This window comes from Berghia stephanieae, chromosome 14, assembly GCF_034508935.2.
Source record: "Berghia stephanieae isolate SIO BIC M18660-M18661 chromosome 14, UCSD_Bste_1.3, whole genome shotgun sequence".
In the NCBI taxonomy this organism is placed as follows: Eukaryota; Metazoa; Mollusca; class Gastropoda; order Nudibranchia; family Aeolidiidae; genus Berghia; species Berghia stephanieae.
The window spans coordinates 14,502,831-14,520,045 of record NC_088373.1 but is presented as its reverse complement, the minus strand read 5'-3'; the positions used below and the strand labels follow the sequence as shown (position 1 = coordinate 14,520,045).

Sequence of the window (17,215 nt, the reverse complement as noted above, 5' to 3'; positions counted from 1 at the left end):
GATGTATATTCCAAGAGCATACCATCAATGTACTTAGTTTGAGATCACCTATCAGTCTCATCCGGACACACGCACAAAATCCAACAAAGAGGAACACACTCAAATGCTTACAATATAAATTCAAAATAACAAATATAATAATACATAACAGAGAGATGATTTACAAGGAAAAAAATATCATCTCCCAAAACAATAATTATGCATTTAACTGTTTCCCTCCCAGCTAGGACTCCGGCCAGGGCCAGGACAAAACCAAGTAATCTCATTCCAAGACAAAGATAGAAAGCATGTTGGAAAACAGATATAAGGGGATAGAAGACACAGTATGTACCCCCCTGCCCACTATGGGAGGTCAGGAACCCCACCCAGCTAGTTGAATATGTCATTCTATAAAAACCCTTGATTAACTGTGCTAATTAATTGTGTTTTTTTTTTTCGTTTTTAGCCAGCCATTTTAATGAGTAGTTCTGACTAAATTGTGTCAATCAGACTATAAACGTTTAACTCTCTCAAGTTCACCCTCACTGAAAATCAAACAAATTTGTTCCATTTACCATGCATATGAACTCGAGAGAGTTAAGGTTACACATACTGTGTGTGTTGGAACTTTATATCCGTTTGGTGGATGTTATGAGTATTTTAACTAAGCGATAGCATCAATACTTGTACAGTAGCCAACATTATAGTTTTTGTCTCTTGTTTTACAGCTGAAACATGGATTCGACTAACTTTTCCGTCTGACTTGTGTAGTTCGTCGAATGGTTGTTGCACTGTACATCAATTGATTCTGCTAATCATTTCGACCACACACAAATCATAGGTCAGGTGTTTTGTTTTTTTAATTGCCAAAAATTCAGTTGTTTTTTTTTTCTTTTAAAATATAAAAGACGAAATATGTGGCAATGTCATGTGGAAGGCAAAATTATTTGGCCACATATATGCAGATGCGGTGGCATTTTCCTGGAGGGACAGACCAAAGGGGAATGTGACCTTTGTCAAAATGGTATACTCAAAAAGTTATTAAAAAATTATTATCTATAAAATGTAATTAAACAGTGTATAATTGAAAAATGATTTACAAGGGGTAAAATATATATCATCTTTAAATACAACAAATAAAGATAAATCATCAGTTTCTCAGCAAAAAAAAAAACCTCCAGGTTTGGCTCAGTCAAAACAAAATGATTCATTCCTGAAATAAGAAGATTCCATCTACCCAGAACAGCTATCGTTTCCCAACCTAAACCTGGCAAGAGTTTCTGTGAGTTTCACTATCAACCAAGAAAAAGGTCATTTTAATTATGAAATATATTCACCACCTAAAACTTGTAATCTTGACCCCATTCCAATACCTTTACTTCCAAAGCATTTTTCTCCCAATCATAATTCATATATTCAATCGGGTACGGTACCCCTACCTTTCAAAATAGAAAATACAAGTTGAAATATGAATATTATTATTCAACGTCTGAGAAAAGATGGACAGAGATAAATATAGGGCGTTGGGGGGGGGGGGGGGGGGGGGGGATGTCAGTTGGTAGAGAACTCGTTTGATGTGCAAAGGGATTGAGATCAATCACGGGTGAAGTCGAGATTTTTTTTCCCCACTCTCCCTCCCCCAAACATCAATTCGTTATCATATGCTTGCATCATAATTCTATTGAAACAATGAGATGAAAAATAGGGACACACAAACCGGTATGAATGTTATTTCCATCAAAGTGTGTTTCAAGTTTGGTTACATGTATGGTCTTATTTGTTTACTCTTTGATTTATTGTTTTATATTATCTTATTGTAAATGATATTGGCGAAGGCTTATAAACTAACTTGAATTGAACTAAATTTTTTAATGCTATAGTCACAATTATTCTACAAAAAGGCTTCCTGGTTTCTCAGAAATTCAAAACTCCTAACTTATCTCAAACCCTCCCTTTTTATCTAAAATTCTATATAAAAATATTGGTGCCATCCAATTATAAGGGCGTTTAACAGCACTTGTGACTCACACATTTCTATCTTTCTTTAAAAAAAATCCTTTATTGTCATTTTCAAAATACAATTTTTCAAAACATTTTCTTCACGATGAGCAATCTAAATAGAAGACACTGACTACAAGTTTGTTTTTAAAAAATGTTTATAAACCACTCTATGTACGTGAAACTATAACTGTTGCCTGGACAATAATGCCGCCCTTCAAAGTAAAAAGTGACATATCTATATGTCTAACAAAATTGAGAAATATGAAAAATAATTCACAACTTGAAAATTTTGGTATTTATTTATGTGAATTTAACCAGTGGCATAACACAGATTGTTGCAAATAGGCTGCCCTGTCTTGGAAACAAGGTGAATGTTGGTTTTACAAAATTCAGATATGTCGTTCTGATTTGGGATGGTAGCATTAAAGGTGGACATCCACAAAACGATCTGTCGCCTTACCCCTGACTACAACAACTTAACACTGATATGGTAATCATTTGTATTGGTTGATGATGAGACAGAGCTGGAAGATGGATCAGAATCTGCAATGATTGTGACGGTCTCCAGATTACAATCGTCTTGTTTACGACTACCGTGTCCAAGCTTTTCGTTGCTGCTGAATGACAATCCTTCATTTGTCCTGGATTTCTGTGATGAATTTGGTAGCGGTTGAGTGATGCGGCTGTATTCACTTTTCTTGTTCTTTTGGTTGTGGCAGACTTTTCGCACTGTTGGGTCTCTAACAGTGGGAAATGTTGTACTGGATTGAAAGGGGGTGAAAAAAAATAATAGGATGATAAAAAGAGAAATCATCGCACACTCTAAAACTTTAGAGGTCCCTATTATCAGACTTGGAAGAGAATTTGACTCATGTGCAAACTTGCCTGGTCGTGATATCAAAATGCATGGCAAAATTTTATCTGCTCACAGCTTTTGAACGTCCTATCAAAAGGGTAGTAAGCAATTGCTACTGTCTGTTTAATGCTATAAAAACTGGGATTAACCGGCTCCACGAGCCTTATGGCTCTGAAGGGAGTCCACGGTATGAAGTGAAGTCCACTCTGTTGTTCCAAGCTGTCCTTGGTGATCATGTCAATATGTATTAAAGGAAAGAGATGGCCTATGATTTCATTTTTAAACACTTACCCAACATAAATTTTTACAGAGCTTTAAATATTTACAGAAATTAAAAATTCACCCATGATTTTATAGAAAAGCGGCAAAACTGCGAATGATATTGTAACATTCCCCCCCCCCCCCCAAATTACATCAAAGGTTTCTTCATCATGAGTGTTCATGTACTGGGTGGGGTTCCTGACCTCCCATACTGTGTCTTCTATCCCCTTATATCTGTTTTCCAACATGCTTTCTGTCTTTGTCTTGGGATGAGATTACTTTTGTCCTGGCTGGGAGGGAAACAGTCAAATGCATAGATATTATTTTGGGAGATTATATTTTTTCCTTATAAATCATCTCTCTGTTCTGTTATGTATTATTATATTTGTTATTTTGAATGTATAATGTAAGCATTTGAGTGTATTCCTCTTTGTTGGATTTTGTGCTCTTGGAATCTACATCTGATCCCTATTTGTTCCCAATTCCCCTTTGTCTTACTTTTTCTTGGATGCTTGAGTTGTAATTCTAGAACTTTTTACTATCCCATTTTCTTTCTTTTTACTGGTGCTGATATAACCTAAATGTGTTGCAAGCACGTAAAATCCTTAAAAACAAACAAACAGTGTTCATGTAGTTCAACAGGTAAAGCACTTGATTCCCATGCAAACTACCAGGCTTGAATACATGTAATGATTGAGTAGCTGGGATTGTTTGAACTGGTGGAAAGCACTTTACAACACAACAGCATCCTATCGAATGGGTAGTAAGCGATTGTTATTGTCCGTTTCACGCTATAAAATTCAGGATAAACTTCAACTCCAAGGGCCTTACGATTCTTAAATGACTTCTACTATGGCCTGTCAACGAATGAGAAAAATGGCATGAAGAGATGAAACTCACCAATGTTTTTGTTTCACACATTTGTAACTTGGATGGTTTTTTTGTTTTCTAGTTTTATATGATGAAGATGTTGGTCCTCTTGTTTCCCTTTCTACCATTTCTTTCAAGGTATAATCATCATCGTCATTATCATCATTGTCGTCATCATCACCATTATCTGTGCATCCAATACCATCTTCATCAACAGTAGCAGTATCCTGATTACCACAATCCTGCAAACTGAGTTCTTTGAGAAATGTGTCTTTCACCAAATTTGTGTAGTGTTTAGCCAGAGCTGCTATTCTGTCTTCATTTAGGCTATTTTGTTCACAAGGCCTTGATGAATAAGGGGAAAAAATGAAAGGGAGTTAAAAATATAAATAATCGCTAAGCATAAAATCTGCGAATCACTGTGACCCTTGTTCTGTATTAAAAAGTCACTCGTTTGTAACTGCAATACTGATATGCAATGGCAAAACCTCTTATAATGAAAAAAAAACAACAACAAAAAAACACCCAATTTTACATGAGCAAAAAAAAACAAATAAATAATTTTCTTTTTGAACCATGACAAAACAATAATTCTAATTTTTTATACACCAGGAACAGGCTTTTAAAACCTCATAAATTCAGAGAATCTTTACAATGATGAAGAAAATGAATGTACAGGAAGCTTTGTCAATGTACAGCACAATAGAAACAAATCATTAAAACCTAGTTTATGACAAGGATCTTACTCTAGAAACTTCCTGTCACAATTTTTGTTTGTCTCCAAAGTTTAAAAAATAAACTTAGGCCCAGGATGTAATCACAAAAAGGCTGTTTATAGCCCAGAATGGCTATATACATACAAATTGAGTATTCATTTATCAGTGGTAAAACAGACATACAATGGAACCCATGTCTAGCAGACCTGTTATAATAGGGGGTTTTAAATCCTCAGTTTTTTTTCTCCCTCTTTGCCTTTAGTAAAATTTACTGGCTATAGCAAGGACTTTTAAGAGCCTAATGGGTTACAACAGTGATGCTAAACCCACTCAATTTCTCCAAATATAATGCATTAGCCCACATTACGCTCAGGTAAGCCTATCACTAAAGGCAACAGAGAACTATGCTGTGACGGTGATTGAGGCCATTTAGGTTATTTCCCTTGAAATTTGGCTATAACAGGACTCGGTTATAACAGGCCTGGTCCGAAGTCCCAACATGGTCTCTACAGAGATACCAATTAATTAATGTAATATAAAATACAAACTAGACAGTCAAGAGTATCAAATTTGTAATATTTCTCCGCCCAATGGAGACAGTGGGGGTCCCAATAGCTCAGTTCGTGGAGCACTCGCTTCACACACACAGGGACCGAGAACTTTGCCATGGTACAGCACTGAATGTGACATAATCGCACAGTGTTACTGCATAACTGGTTTATAAATCCCCTCTACTTACATGCACTGTCTATTCTTCCTTGGTTTCCTAGCTCCAAACCCTTGGGACACATCGTTACCTTCACAACAAGTAAGCGGATCCATTGATATCTCAGCAAAAAAGGATTTCCTATCATTTCTCTTCATTTTCCCAGCACTCAAGGAGGACCACTGTAAATCACATTGATGACTGACACAAGATTTTTCACAATCGCAATCTTCTGATTGGGACGTTTCTGAACATTCCAAGATTTCTGGAAATCGAGCAAAAATCCATGAAATAATAATGTTGAGGCAGACTGCAATTAAGAATAAACATGGATTGTAATAGTCCAATCTGGATGATATAAGTACAGACAAAACATTCAAAGATGACTCAATTTGAATACAAAGCTGTTTGAAGCTGTTGCAGTTTTACATGTATTTGTTATTGACTGAAGAAGGGTTTTGGGCTCCAAACCTCTGTTGTAGCTGTTATAGTCATTTTAAAGGATACCTCAGGAGAAACTCTGCAGAGAGTCAACCTTAGGCTCTTTCCATTACTTTTATTTTTTTGCTAAATAATAGAAATGTCATAAATGCCAAAATTAATTCTAAATTCTGATTGGCAGAGTAGAAATAAAAGTAGGACAAAGTGCTGCACTTAACAAAATATGCCTGTTTATAGAATAACTGGTCAGGACTTCCCATCCAATCCACTTGTATCTGATAACCCAAGCTCCAGAGCTGTCTGTGATAAAATGGATAATATGTGCAGCTCACTTTACCAATTAGATGAAGTCTCAAAGAGGAGCCGGATGGCCTTGAAGATAAGGACGGGAATTCAAACCCCTCTTGTGACATCAAGTATTCACTTAGCTCTCTCATGCTCACACAACCATGTTTGATTTCCATTCATATTTATCTCGAGAGAGTTACACAAGAACCGGAACCCTCGTTTTACATTTTCGCTCAAACTGTGCAGGATCCAATAGCCCGATTATCATTATCTAATTTTTAGATTATCAAGAAAGATACATTTCCTTCTGTGTTCTGATAAAGGCAAATTTCTCATTCTAAACTTAGCACCATTACAGCATATTCTTATAGAAGACATTTTAACAAATACTTAATAAAATATGCCTAGCCAAAACATATCCAAAAAATTGTTTGCATGTTGCACTATACTTATGTCATTCACTGATAGAAAAAGCATGAGATGAAAAGGGTATTGTGATAAATTAAAATTGTATCAATAAATAAATATAAAAACTTATAATGAGACCTTATGAACCCAAATTTTCATTTTATTAAGTTTTAGAAGTATTAATGTCTATAGCCAGGTATTTATTCACACCTGTGACAAGTTGGGTAATTGTGCAAAGTGCCTTATCAAAAGACACAACGCCAGGGCTAGTTTTTAATTCATTGTCAATCGTCCTATAATCAAACTCAATATTTCTTGACAAAGTTACAAACAAAACACCAATGCCAGAATATGTGGATAAATTCTGCATCAATGAAAATATTATCAATCAAGTTAAGTTTTCAAAAATATTTATAAAACATGGGTTTATTAAAACATTTACCTAGAAAGAGCTCATCCACAAATTCGTCAATCTCATCGCGACCTCCACACACACAGTGACACTGACAATCAACACCAACACTCTGAGCATTGTTGTCACCTTTAATAGCATCACAATCATCTTTACCTTGTTTCTTGTCACGTGCAACAGAATCTTGACTTGATTTTGGCAGTAAAGCGGCTGAAGAATATAAAGACATTTAGTCCAGGCTTCAAGCATTGCAATATAGTGTGGATTGAGTTAGCAATTAAAAAAATATTGACATATCTACCCATGCAACATAGCAGACCTTAATTAACGTGAAAAATAAAGAAGCAAATACTGTTGTATGATTTGTGTTCTTTAAAAGTTGTTTATGCTATATTTCCAGAACATGCCTGTAAAGATGTCATTTAAAAAATAAGAATCCTTAAGTGAAGATTGTACACTGTATTTTTTTATTCTTGACACATTTCAGGTTGGAATAACTCGAGAGCTGTGTGAGATTTCATTCAACATTTTTTTTTTTTGCCATATGTGCAGAATTCATTCAAGTTTTGATTGTGTGCACCCTTTAGGAGCTGAGATATGACGTCATCAGTAGAAAAGGGTAATTTTGACAATAAATCTTAATATATTTTGGCTTTATCAGATATGACTCTCGAAAGTTTATATAATTTAACAAGTCAATCTAAGGATATTATTAACTTGGAACACTGTAAAACTGCCTAGACACTGTAAAATTATTTTATGTATGAAGTCATCACTGATTGTACTGATGATAACGATAGTATTTGAGGTTTGATGCAATGATGGGAACGCTTGGTGACGGAATAATGAAAACAAAACAATGATATGGCAAAATGGCTGTAAACAATGAAACAACTATGGTATGCCTATGGTTTCATGATGCTGTATCAAAAACTAGTATAAGGTGGAAATTTACGCAACAATTTGGAAAAAAAGCCCCTGCTCGGAACACAACACTAGCCTGGTATAACAACTTTAAAACAACAGGTTCAGTCATCAGAGCAGTACCGGGAGGAATAAAACTGCTCTCAGAAGGCGTAATCCATAAAGTCTGTACATTAGTCTATGAAACACCAAGGCAGTCATTGAGGCAGGATACAGGATTGAGACAAGAAACTGAGCCTGTAAGCTTGTCTTCAGTACACAAAATAGCCTGAAAGACATTGCGTCTATTCCCGAATAAACCTTGTATTGTGCATGCTTTGGAAGGATGTGATTTGCCAGCACGAGTTTAATTTGCACAGCAAGTCCCTGACAGACAACACACTAAAAGCATTGCCTTCTTAGATGAAGCAACCTTTTATGTGCATGGGCAAGTACACAAACACAATGTTCAATATTGGAGCAAACAATACCAGATGAAGTTATCGAGTGCCGTTGCAACACACCAGTAGGTGTGCACTAACCAGAGAAAGGCTGGTCGGTTCTTTTGGCAACATGCCAGTGACAGCATGCAACAAGCTATCTGGCTATGTTAGAATCATACAGAGTTCCTCAATTTGATGATCTTCAACCGAGCATCTTTTTCCAACAGGTTGGAGCTCCCCCTCACTGGAATTTAAATGTGAGGGCATTTTTAAATGAACAGTTCTCAAGCCAATGAATCGGCCGAGACGGTCCAATTTCCTGCCCTCCAAGATCTCTTGATCTAACCCCACTTTGACTATTTTAATAGGATCTGTGAAGAGCAGAGTGTTTAGAACCCCCGTGAGAGACATGAGTGACATGAAGACAAATATAAGCGAAGCTGTTTACTCTGTCACATTACTCATGCTGCAAAAGACGTGGGATGAACTAGAGAGACACTTGAGGCTTGTCATTCAAAATGGTGGTGGTCACGTGGATCTTTAAATCGGACGATTGCGCAAACACACGATCACAAGTATGACATCAGAAAAAAACTTTAATAAACCTGAAATGTGTCAATGATTAAAAACAAATACACCGTAAATTAAGATTTATTTCGAAATTACCCTTTTCCACTCATGACATCATAACTCAGCTACCAAATGGCGTACAGTATTAAAACATATCAATCAAAACTGAAATATATTCTGCACCTATGGCAAAAAACCGTTTGATAAAACCTTTGGAGTTATTCAAACCTGAAATGTGTCAGTAATAGAAAAAAACACTGTACATAAGATGGAAGGTACCATCAACTTTTTTTCTTCTGTATTACTTTATTTTTAATACGAAATGCAACTTTGACAGCAATACACACAATCTCACTGAGTCAGTCAGTTTATAAGAAGGAATAGAAGAGCTAATGAGATGTGCTTTGCCACAGAGCAGCATTTGACCCAAAATTTGACAAGGAAATGTTCATGTTCATTTAATGCTACAATAATTGGGATTCTTCTGTTTTATGAGATGAACTACAGCCCTGTGAGACTGAAACTCACTCCAAACACCTCTAAAAGTTCCACAGCATCTACTATGCTCAAAGTTCCTCTAACCTGAGGAAAACCCAGCTGAGGTTTCCACTCCTTCTTGTGACTTGTTCTGTTTGACTGGTTGCTGCTCTTCCGGCTGTTGTAGCTGTTCTTCATGTTCTTGTTGTTTGTCTTCCCTCTCTATTTCTTGTTGTAGTGGCAGAGATTGTTCTTGTTGCAGAGTTTTGTGATAGTCACATAGAATTTGATGGAGGAATTGATACTCGTCCTGTGGTATTTGAGGGGAAGGGGGGGGGGGGGGGGGGAGAGAGAGAGAGAGAGAGAGAGAGGGAGAGAGAGAGAGAGAGAGAGAGAGAGAGAGAGAGAGAGGAGAGAGAGAGAAGAGAGGAGAGGAGAGAGAGAGGAGAGAGAGAGGAGAGAGAGAGAGAGAGAGAGAGAGAGAGAGGAGAGAAGAGAGAGAGAGAGAGAGAGAGAGGAGAGAGAGGAAAGAGAAGAGAGAGAGAGAGAGAGAGAGAGAGAGAGAGAGAGAGAGAGTTCTTGAAAATGATATTGTACTACAATAATTAAAATGCTCCAAACATGATTGATGTTTCCATCAATATTAGTAATTAAAATGTTTGCATATTTAAAAAAAAAATCTAGCCTGTATGTCTCAAATTAAAGGTTTGCCTCATAGATGTAACAGATTATTAATCTTCTAAAGGACCAGCATGTGTTTCAAAATTTGTTACACTTAATATACAAATGTGGTTCAGCATCCCAAATCTAAATTAAATCGGGACGGACTTGATGTTGAAAAAATTTAGTCTTAAAGCCCAAACATCGAAATTGATGAGAATCAATACAATTTTTCTTTCATTCCAAAAAGTAATTGTTTGTACGCCCAATCAGTTTGACTCTCAGTTCATTTGTCAGCATCTACTTTCCCATGACATAATACAGAGCTGCCAACCTGAAATTTCAAAAATTCGTAGCTTCCAAGGGATAAAAGAAAAATTCACTTTAAATAGCTTCACAAATATACAATTTGTTCTCAGCATGATCCAAACATCCTCCAAAGTCCAGAATATTATAGGCTCTAAGGAGCTAAACTTTCCTTTTCAACAAGATTTATTGAGTCCAAAGAGATTTCTAAGAATTTTTCATAGTACTAGGCAAGTCTGCATAATACCTGGTTGAGGCAATGGATCACACGTGCCTTTTGTACACATCTGCACATCCATCCAACATGTGTGACGATGTGGTCTTGTGGTATGACACTCGGTTTCAGATCGGAAGGTCCTGGGTGGTGCATAGTTGAGTCCTTGGAAAAGGCTCTTTACTCATATTCTCTCACCATATTCAGGTGTAAAATGACTACCTGGCTGTTAAACAGCGTTGTTTCTGTCGGTCAAAAATTGTAATATCGCAGGCATCATGTTTCGTTCTAAATGATACATGTTACTGTTCGTCCAGGGGCCTTTGTAAAGCACTTTGAGCAAATTAAGTGGATCATTACACTATATATAAGCTCACGTTTTTTGGGGGGGGTTTGCTGGGTTTTTTTTTGTCAAACGCAAATTATGTAATTCAAGATATTTTGATTTATAAATAAATTTTCATCCCAACATAATAAGAGACTGGGGATCCTGATAGCTCAGTAATTAGAGCACTGGCTTCACGTGCAAAGGGACCGAGATTGATCTTAGGTGAAGTTGAAAATTTTTTCTGACCCCCTGTCCATCCAGCAGTTTGTTTGTTTGTTTGTAGCTTTAGGTCTCTTCCAACACAATTGAGGTTATATGAGAGACCGCTGAAACAAAAAAACAAGCAATCTAACAAAAAATAGTAAAAATGTAAATCAAAATCATAACCTAAAGATATCATAAGCTAAATTATAAATAACCAAGAACAAACAGGCAGAAGATTTACAGAAAAAAAATATCCCCTGTCAAAAATACAATCACAAACCAAAGAAGCAGGATAGGCTAGTAAAGAGAAGAAGAAACGACATCACTATCGGATCGTACACCCATGCGAACATCATAGGTATATGATTCAAGGGTGATGCTCCCATCCAACCACCCGCCCATCCAGCAGTGATTGGGTAGCTGGGTGTATTAGATCTGGTGGAAAGTAATTCTCATTAGACCAGCATCCTATCCAAAGGGTAGCAAGCAATTGCTACTGTCCATAGAAACAGGGATGAACTCTGGCTCAAAGGGCCTAATGTCTCTGAGGGACTACGTATAAATAAGAGATTAGGATGGAGGGTATTTAAATAAATTGGGGCGGGGGGGGGAGAATTCTCTAAAAACTCACAAGGTTGTTGCCAATGGTAGGCCTGCGACACTTCATGTGTTTGAGTGTGTGGTACACATCTACGCATCCGTCCAACCTCAGCTTCTCACACAACACGGCAGAAGCACACACCAGCCCACTCGGACTAGAACCGTCTCTGTCATGCACCACAATGGGAAGACTTCTCCTGTCAATGACACATCACATGACTTGTTTAACACTCTCGACAACGATTTTAAATAAACGAACAAAAACAATAGACAAAAACAAAAAAAACAAATAGAAAACATGAAAATGAAAAAAGTCACTTGACCACACCATGGCCATGCTGACTTTGACCAAAATTAAGATCATACTTTTCTAATGGAATTCATTTATTTATTAGTCCTTAGGAGCCGTTCCGCCAATGGAGCCGGGAGTTAATCCTGGTTTCTATAGCATAAAATGGATAGTAGCAATTGCTTGCTACCCTTTAGATAGGAAGCTAGTCTATTGCAAAGTACTTTCCACCCAAATCTAACAGACCCAATTACTGCTGGGTAGACAGGGAGTCAGAAGGCTCTGTCAATTTGTGTGTGAAGCAACTTCTCTACCAATTGGGTGGAACCCCCTAATGGAATTTGAAACCCTGATATTTCAAGTAAGCAAACATCGAACTCCTTTTTTTAAAAAATCTATATAGAACACCGGTCAATTATTTGTCTTAATAATAAAAAAAATAGCCAGGCATCAGCAGCAGCGCAGTGCCACAAAGTGAGTAAGGGCAAGGTGACTTGGTCAAGGTCACACATGGCTGCGATTAGTCGAACTTAGTGCCTTTTGGGTATGAAGTAATAACCATACATCTGAGCCCAGCTTCCCCATAATTAAGTCTTTTAACGTTTACAAGAGTCTGCAACATTCATCTTTGCAATTCTCAAGCCAATGTTTGTGAAGAGTACTTTGAACTTTGATTATTTTGCAGTGCAAGACTTTTTGTTTTGGCTGTGTAACAAAGACCAAAATTTAACAAATACGTTTTCTCAAGTGAAAAAATCGCCTTTTTCAAACAGGAACAGGGAAATCAAATGGCTGCTGTCGGATAAAATGAAATCGAATGAATAAATGTGAATATGTGTTGAGCGATTATTGTTAAACCTTTATTGTTAATTCTATGATTACTACACCAGCAGTGACTTGCAGTTTAAAGGAAGAAGAAGAAGAAGAAGAAGAAGAAGAAGAAGAAGAAGAAGAAGAAGAAGAAGAAGAAGAAGAAGAAGAAGAAGAAGAAGAAGAAGAAGAAGAAGAAGAAGAAGGAGGAGGAGGAGGAGGAGGAGGAGGAGGAGGAGGAGGAGGAGGAGGAGGAGGAGGAGGGGAAGAAGGAGGAGGAGGAGGGGGGGAAGAAGGAGGAGGTATGAGGTGGTTTGTCTGAGGTTATTTTCACCTATTGGCAACTGTCTGCCATTCCATGACTATATCCAGCAAATGTAAGACTTGATTCCTGGTGGCCTTCAAGTCATCTTCATTTGTTCCATTTGTTGAGGTCATGGTGGTGGTGGAATTTTTGGCTGTAAAGGAGGCTTCGTTGGAACTTGTGACTGAGTTGGCATGGCTCACCGAGGGGCTTTCCGTTTCCCAATCATCAAGATGGAACTGAACAAATAATAGATAAAATAATGATATAGATAATAAATAAAGGTAGCTTTATACACAAAGGAACACTCCCAATTCACAATCTTTTTCTTTTAATTAAATGTGAAAACAATTTCAAACAAATGGAGAACAGTTGAAAAATAAAATATTTTAGAATCCAACGAGATACGCTGAGACACAGTTTATCTGATCATCATTAATGCAAAACACCATTTGACAATTACAAGACAAAATACTTTACTGCTCACCAAAAGTGCCACCAACACAGATTTTATTGAAATATTTTAATTTTGATGCAATTTGTTCATATCTCTTACATAAAAACTGTTTGTGAAAATGTTTGCATTGATTTTCTGGTCAAATATACTAGGAATATATATACTGTATACTAGGATTTAAGTTTAGTTTCAGAGCGCTTGAAACACTTCGTGAAAGGAACACATACAAAATTTGACTCGCTGTCTTAATCTGGTGACATGCCTGAGTGATGATAAGTTGAAAAGTGAATTCAAACTTAAAAGTGGAGATGCAAAATTTTAGCTAGAGTTTTTTTTTGTTGGGGTAGTTAGATTTTTCTGGGGTTTTTTTTTTCTTGTTATATTGTTTGTTTTTGTTGGGGTATTTTTGTTCTAGTTTTTTTGTTTTTTTTGGTTTTTTTTTTGTTATATTTTTGGATGTTTAAAAACAATTTGTTTTTTGTTTTGTGGGTTTTTTTTTTTTGGTTTTGTTTCATTGGGTTCTTATTTCTTTTTAGTTTTTTGTTCAATTTGTTTTTTCAACAGTCTAGCAAATCTTATTCTCATCAAAGTATACAAATATTCAGTACATTTTTTTTTCACTATAAATTATTCTGCATCTCGCTTAGGTACCTCAAGGCCAAGTCCCAGATTTGACAGTTTTTACCAAGATGTGGGATGTTTGAATCGATCGATATTTGAACGACAACTTTTCTGGCCTTCTTCTTCTCAAGTACCAAGTCTGTGCCAGACATCGGTGATCATGGTACGCCATTCATCTCTCTGATCTTCTTCTCAAGTACCAAGTCTGTGCCAGACATCGGTGATCATGGTACGCCATTCATCTCTCTGATCTTCTTCTCAAGTACCAAGTCTGTGCCAGACATCGGTGATCATGGTATGCCATTCACCTCTCTGATCTTCTTCTCAAGTACCAAGTCTGTGCCAGACATCGGTGATCATGGTACGCCATTCATCTCTCTGATCTTCTTCTCAAGTACCAAGTCTGTGCCAGACATCGGTGATCATGGTACGCCATTCATCTCTCTGATCTTCTTCTTCAATTACCAAGTCTGTGCCAGACATCGGTGATCATGGTACGCCATTCATCTCTCTGATCTTCTTCTCAAGTACCAAGTCTGTGCCAGACATCGGTGATCATGGTACGCCATTAATCTCTCTGATCTTCTTCTCAAGTACCAAGTCTGTGCCAGACATCGGTGATCATGGTACGCCATTCATCTCTCTGATCTTCTTCTCAAGTACCAAGTCTGTGCCAGACATCGGTGATCATGGTACGCCATTCATCTCTCTGATCTTCTTCTCAAGTACCAAGTCTGTGCCAGACATCGGTGATCATGGTACGCCATTCATCTCTCTGATCTTCTTCTCAAGTACCAAGTCTGTGCCAGACATCGGTGATCATGGTACGCCATTCATCTCTCTGATCTTCTTCTCAAGTACCAAGTCTGTGCCAGACATCGGTGATCATGGTACGCCATTCATCTCTCTGATCTTCTTCTCAAGTACCAAGTCTGTGCCAGACATCGGTGATCATGGTATGCCATTCACCTCTCTGATCTTCTTCTCAAGTACCAAGTCTGTGCCAGACATCGGTGATCATGGTACGCCATTCATCTCTCTGATCTTCTTCTCAAGTACCAAGTCTGTGCCAGACATCGGTGATCATGGTACGCCATTCATCTCTCTGGCCTATTTTTTTTTTGTTGATACATGCTTATGCAGAGAACAGCTTAACTGTCAGACCCTACAAGACCAACATTGCCACCCTCATGCTTACCTGCCTCACAGCTCGATTCTTGGCCCCACCGCCTTCCTTTGTTTTCCACAGCTTTATATTTCTGACAGTTATGCCCCCATCCTCTCTCTCGTTCACAAACTCCACGGTGAAAGCGTTGAATCGCCTGGAGCCCGAGGTTGGCCAGAATTCTGGGCTGTCTTTAGAAGCAAGATCTCCTAGGGTGATGATAGTCTGAACCTGGATGGAAAACATTTTTTAAAAACGAAAAAAAAAAAGGTCATGAGCACAATATGAGGCTATGACAAAAATGATATTTAAACACAAACAAAAACAAGTAAACTTTATATATAGTACAATATCTACTAAACGTGCTCACAACGTTTTACAAGCCAACAGAACAGAAACAATTAACACATAATGAGATGTGCTTCTGTAAGGCACTATTGCATTTATTTTCGTCAAGGGCAATGCTGATGATGATGATAATTACGATGACAGTGTTAAATGATGATGATGATGATGATGACGATGATGATGATGATGAAGATGATGATGATGATGATGATGATGATGACAGAGTGTTAAAACTCCAACCAGTAACATAAAGTGTGGACTAAATCCAATGGTCTGTACCTTGTGGTCATAGATCATCTTCCAGAAGTCAGAAATGGTATTTGGCAAAGGATGCTGGGTGATAATGAATTCATTGCGTCGTCTGGCGCCATCAACAAAAATGGCATTGATGTAACTCTGGGAGTTGTCTGGAATATGAATGAGAGGGTTAGATGAGAAAAGACTAACTTTTTGAATGGAAAGACTCTTTGCTCAAACCCCGGTGAGAAGTAATTAAAATATGTTTGAAGGCTGTTTTTATTTTTTTTGGCTTTGTAACAATATATTCCTGATGGACTTAACTTTCAGAATATGCATTTCAAATGACGTAATTGTATTGAAAAGGGAGTTTATAATAAAAATAATAATAATAATAATAATAATAATAATAATAATAATAATAATAATAATAATAATAATAATAATAATAATAATAATAATACATGGCATTTATATCGCTTTGTGATGCTCAATGCACCTTACAAATAAATATGCAAAAGTTACATATATAAAACGTATATATTTATCTCAAACAAATATCATGAATATCATTTGTATGCTTGTCTGTTTGTTTTTTGAAAGTATATGGCACTTGCAACACATTTAGATCCTTTCTGACCCTGTAAAAGTTAGATTATAGATGTAGATTGTCTGCACTTGCCTAAACCAAAGAAAAAGTAAAACAAAGGAGAGTAATTCAAACATAAAAAAAAGAAATGAGAAAGTTGAATGAATGTTCAGTTTAGCTGATAAAAGTCAACTAATGAGAATGTTTCCGGTTTCCTCTCATCGACGAAGTAGAAGATGAATATGACATTCTAAAGATGGATATGGGATAAAACTGATGATGTTGTTGACAAACGCTATGGAAATGTGCTATATAAATATTCATGTTTATGTCATTAACTTAATGTTAATCTCATGGTTAAAATTTTAAACATTTAATGTGTCGATTTTTTTCCGAATACGGCCGCAGTCGTCACGAAAAGCATTAGCCCTGTCGACATCACCATAATTTTCAGCAGCACCAGTACTACTACCGTCCCTAAACCACCAACATCACTGATGTTGTTGCCATCACCGACGGTGGATGCATCATCTACCCTTGATCATAGAATTAATTGAACCGTCAACAAAATTCTTGCTATCCCAAGTTCACCCTACTCCGCTACATTAAAAATATCCTCACATTAAGACAAAAACTGGCTAAAATCAGAGAGTGAAAAATGTCCATATAAACTGGGCTGGTCATGAAAGTTGGGCACACATGGTAAATATTATAATATTATAGCCCCTGTACTAGCATTCCACTACCTATAC

The 17,215-nt window shown here is 37.0% G+C and overlaps 1 protein-coding gene across 1 annotated transcript in view; it reads right to left on the bottom strand.

Moving 5' to 3' along the window:
• Positions 1 to 425: 425 nt before the first annotated feature.
• The window catches only part of LOC144960181 (uncharacterized), a 70,742-nt gene continuing 53,952 nt past the window's right edge, over positions 426 to 17,215 (bottom strand). Inside the window, exons 26-34 of the mRNA XM_078893204.1 lie at positions 15,917 to 16,044; positions 15,323 to 15,520; positions 13,077 to 13,285; positions 11,675 to 11,840; positions 9,437 to 9,641; positions 6,969 to 7,148; positions 5,423 to 5,654; positions 3,998 to 4,312; positions 426 to 2,741 (exon numbers count right to left, since the gene is read on the bottom strand). Of these exons, the coding sequence (XP_078749330.1) occupies positions 2,447 to 2,741; positions 3,998 to 4,312; positions 5,423 to 5,654; positions 6,969 to 7,148; positions 9,437 to 9,641; positions 11,675 to 11,840; positions 13,077 to 13,285; positions 15,323 to 15,520; positions 15,917 to 16,044 (1,928 nt within the window). The 3' untranslated portion in view covers positions 426 to 2,446. The remainder of the gene's footprint in view (positions 2,742 to 3,997; positions 4,313 to 5,422; positions 5,655 to 6,968; positions 7,149 to 9,436; positions 9,642 to 11,674; positions 11,841 to 13,076; positions 13,286 to 15,322; positions 15,521 to 15,916; positions 16,045 to 17,215) is intronic.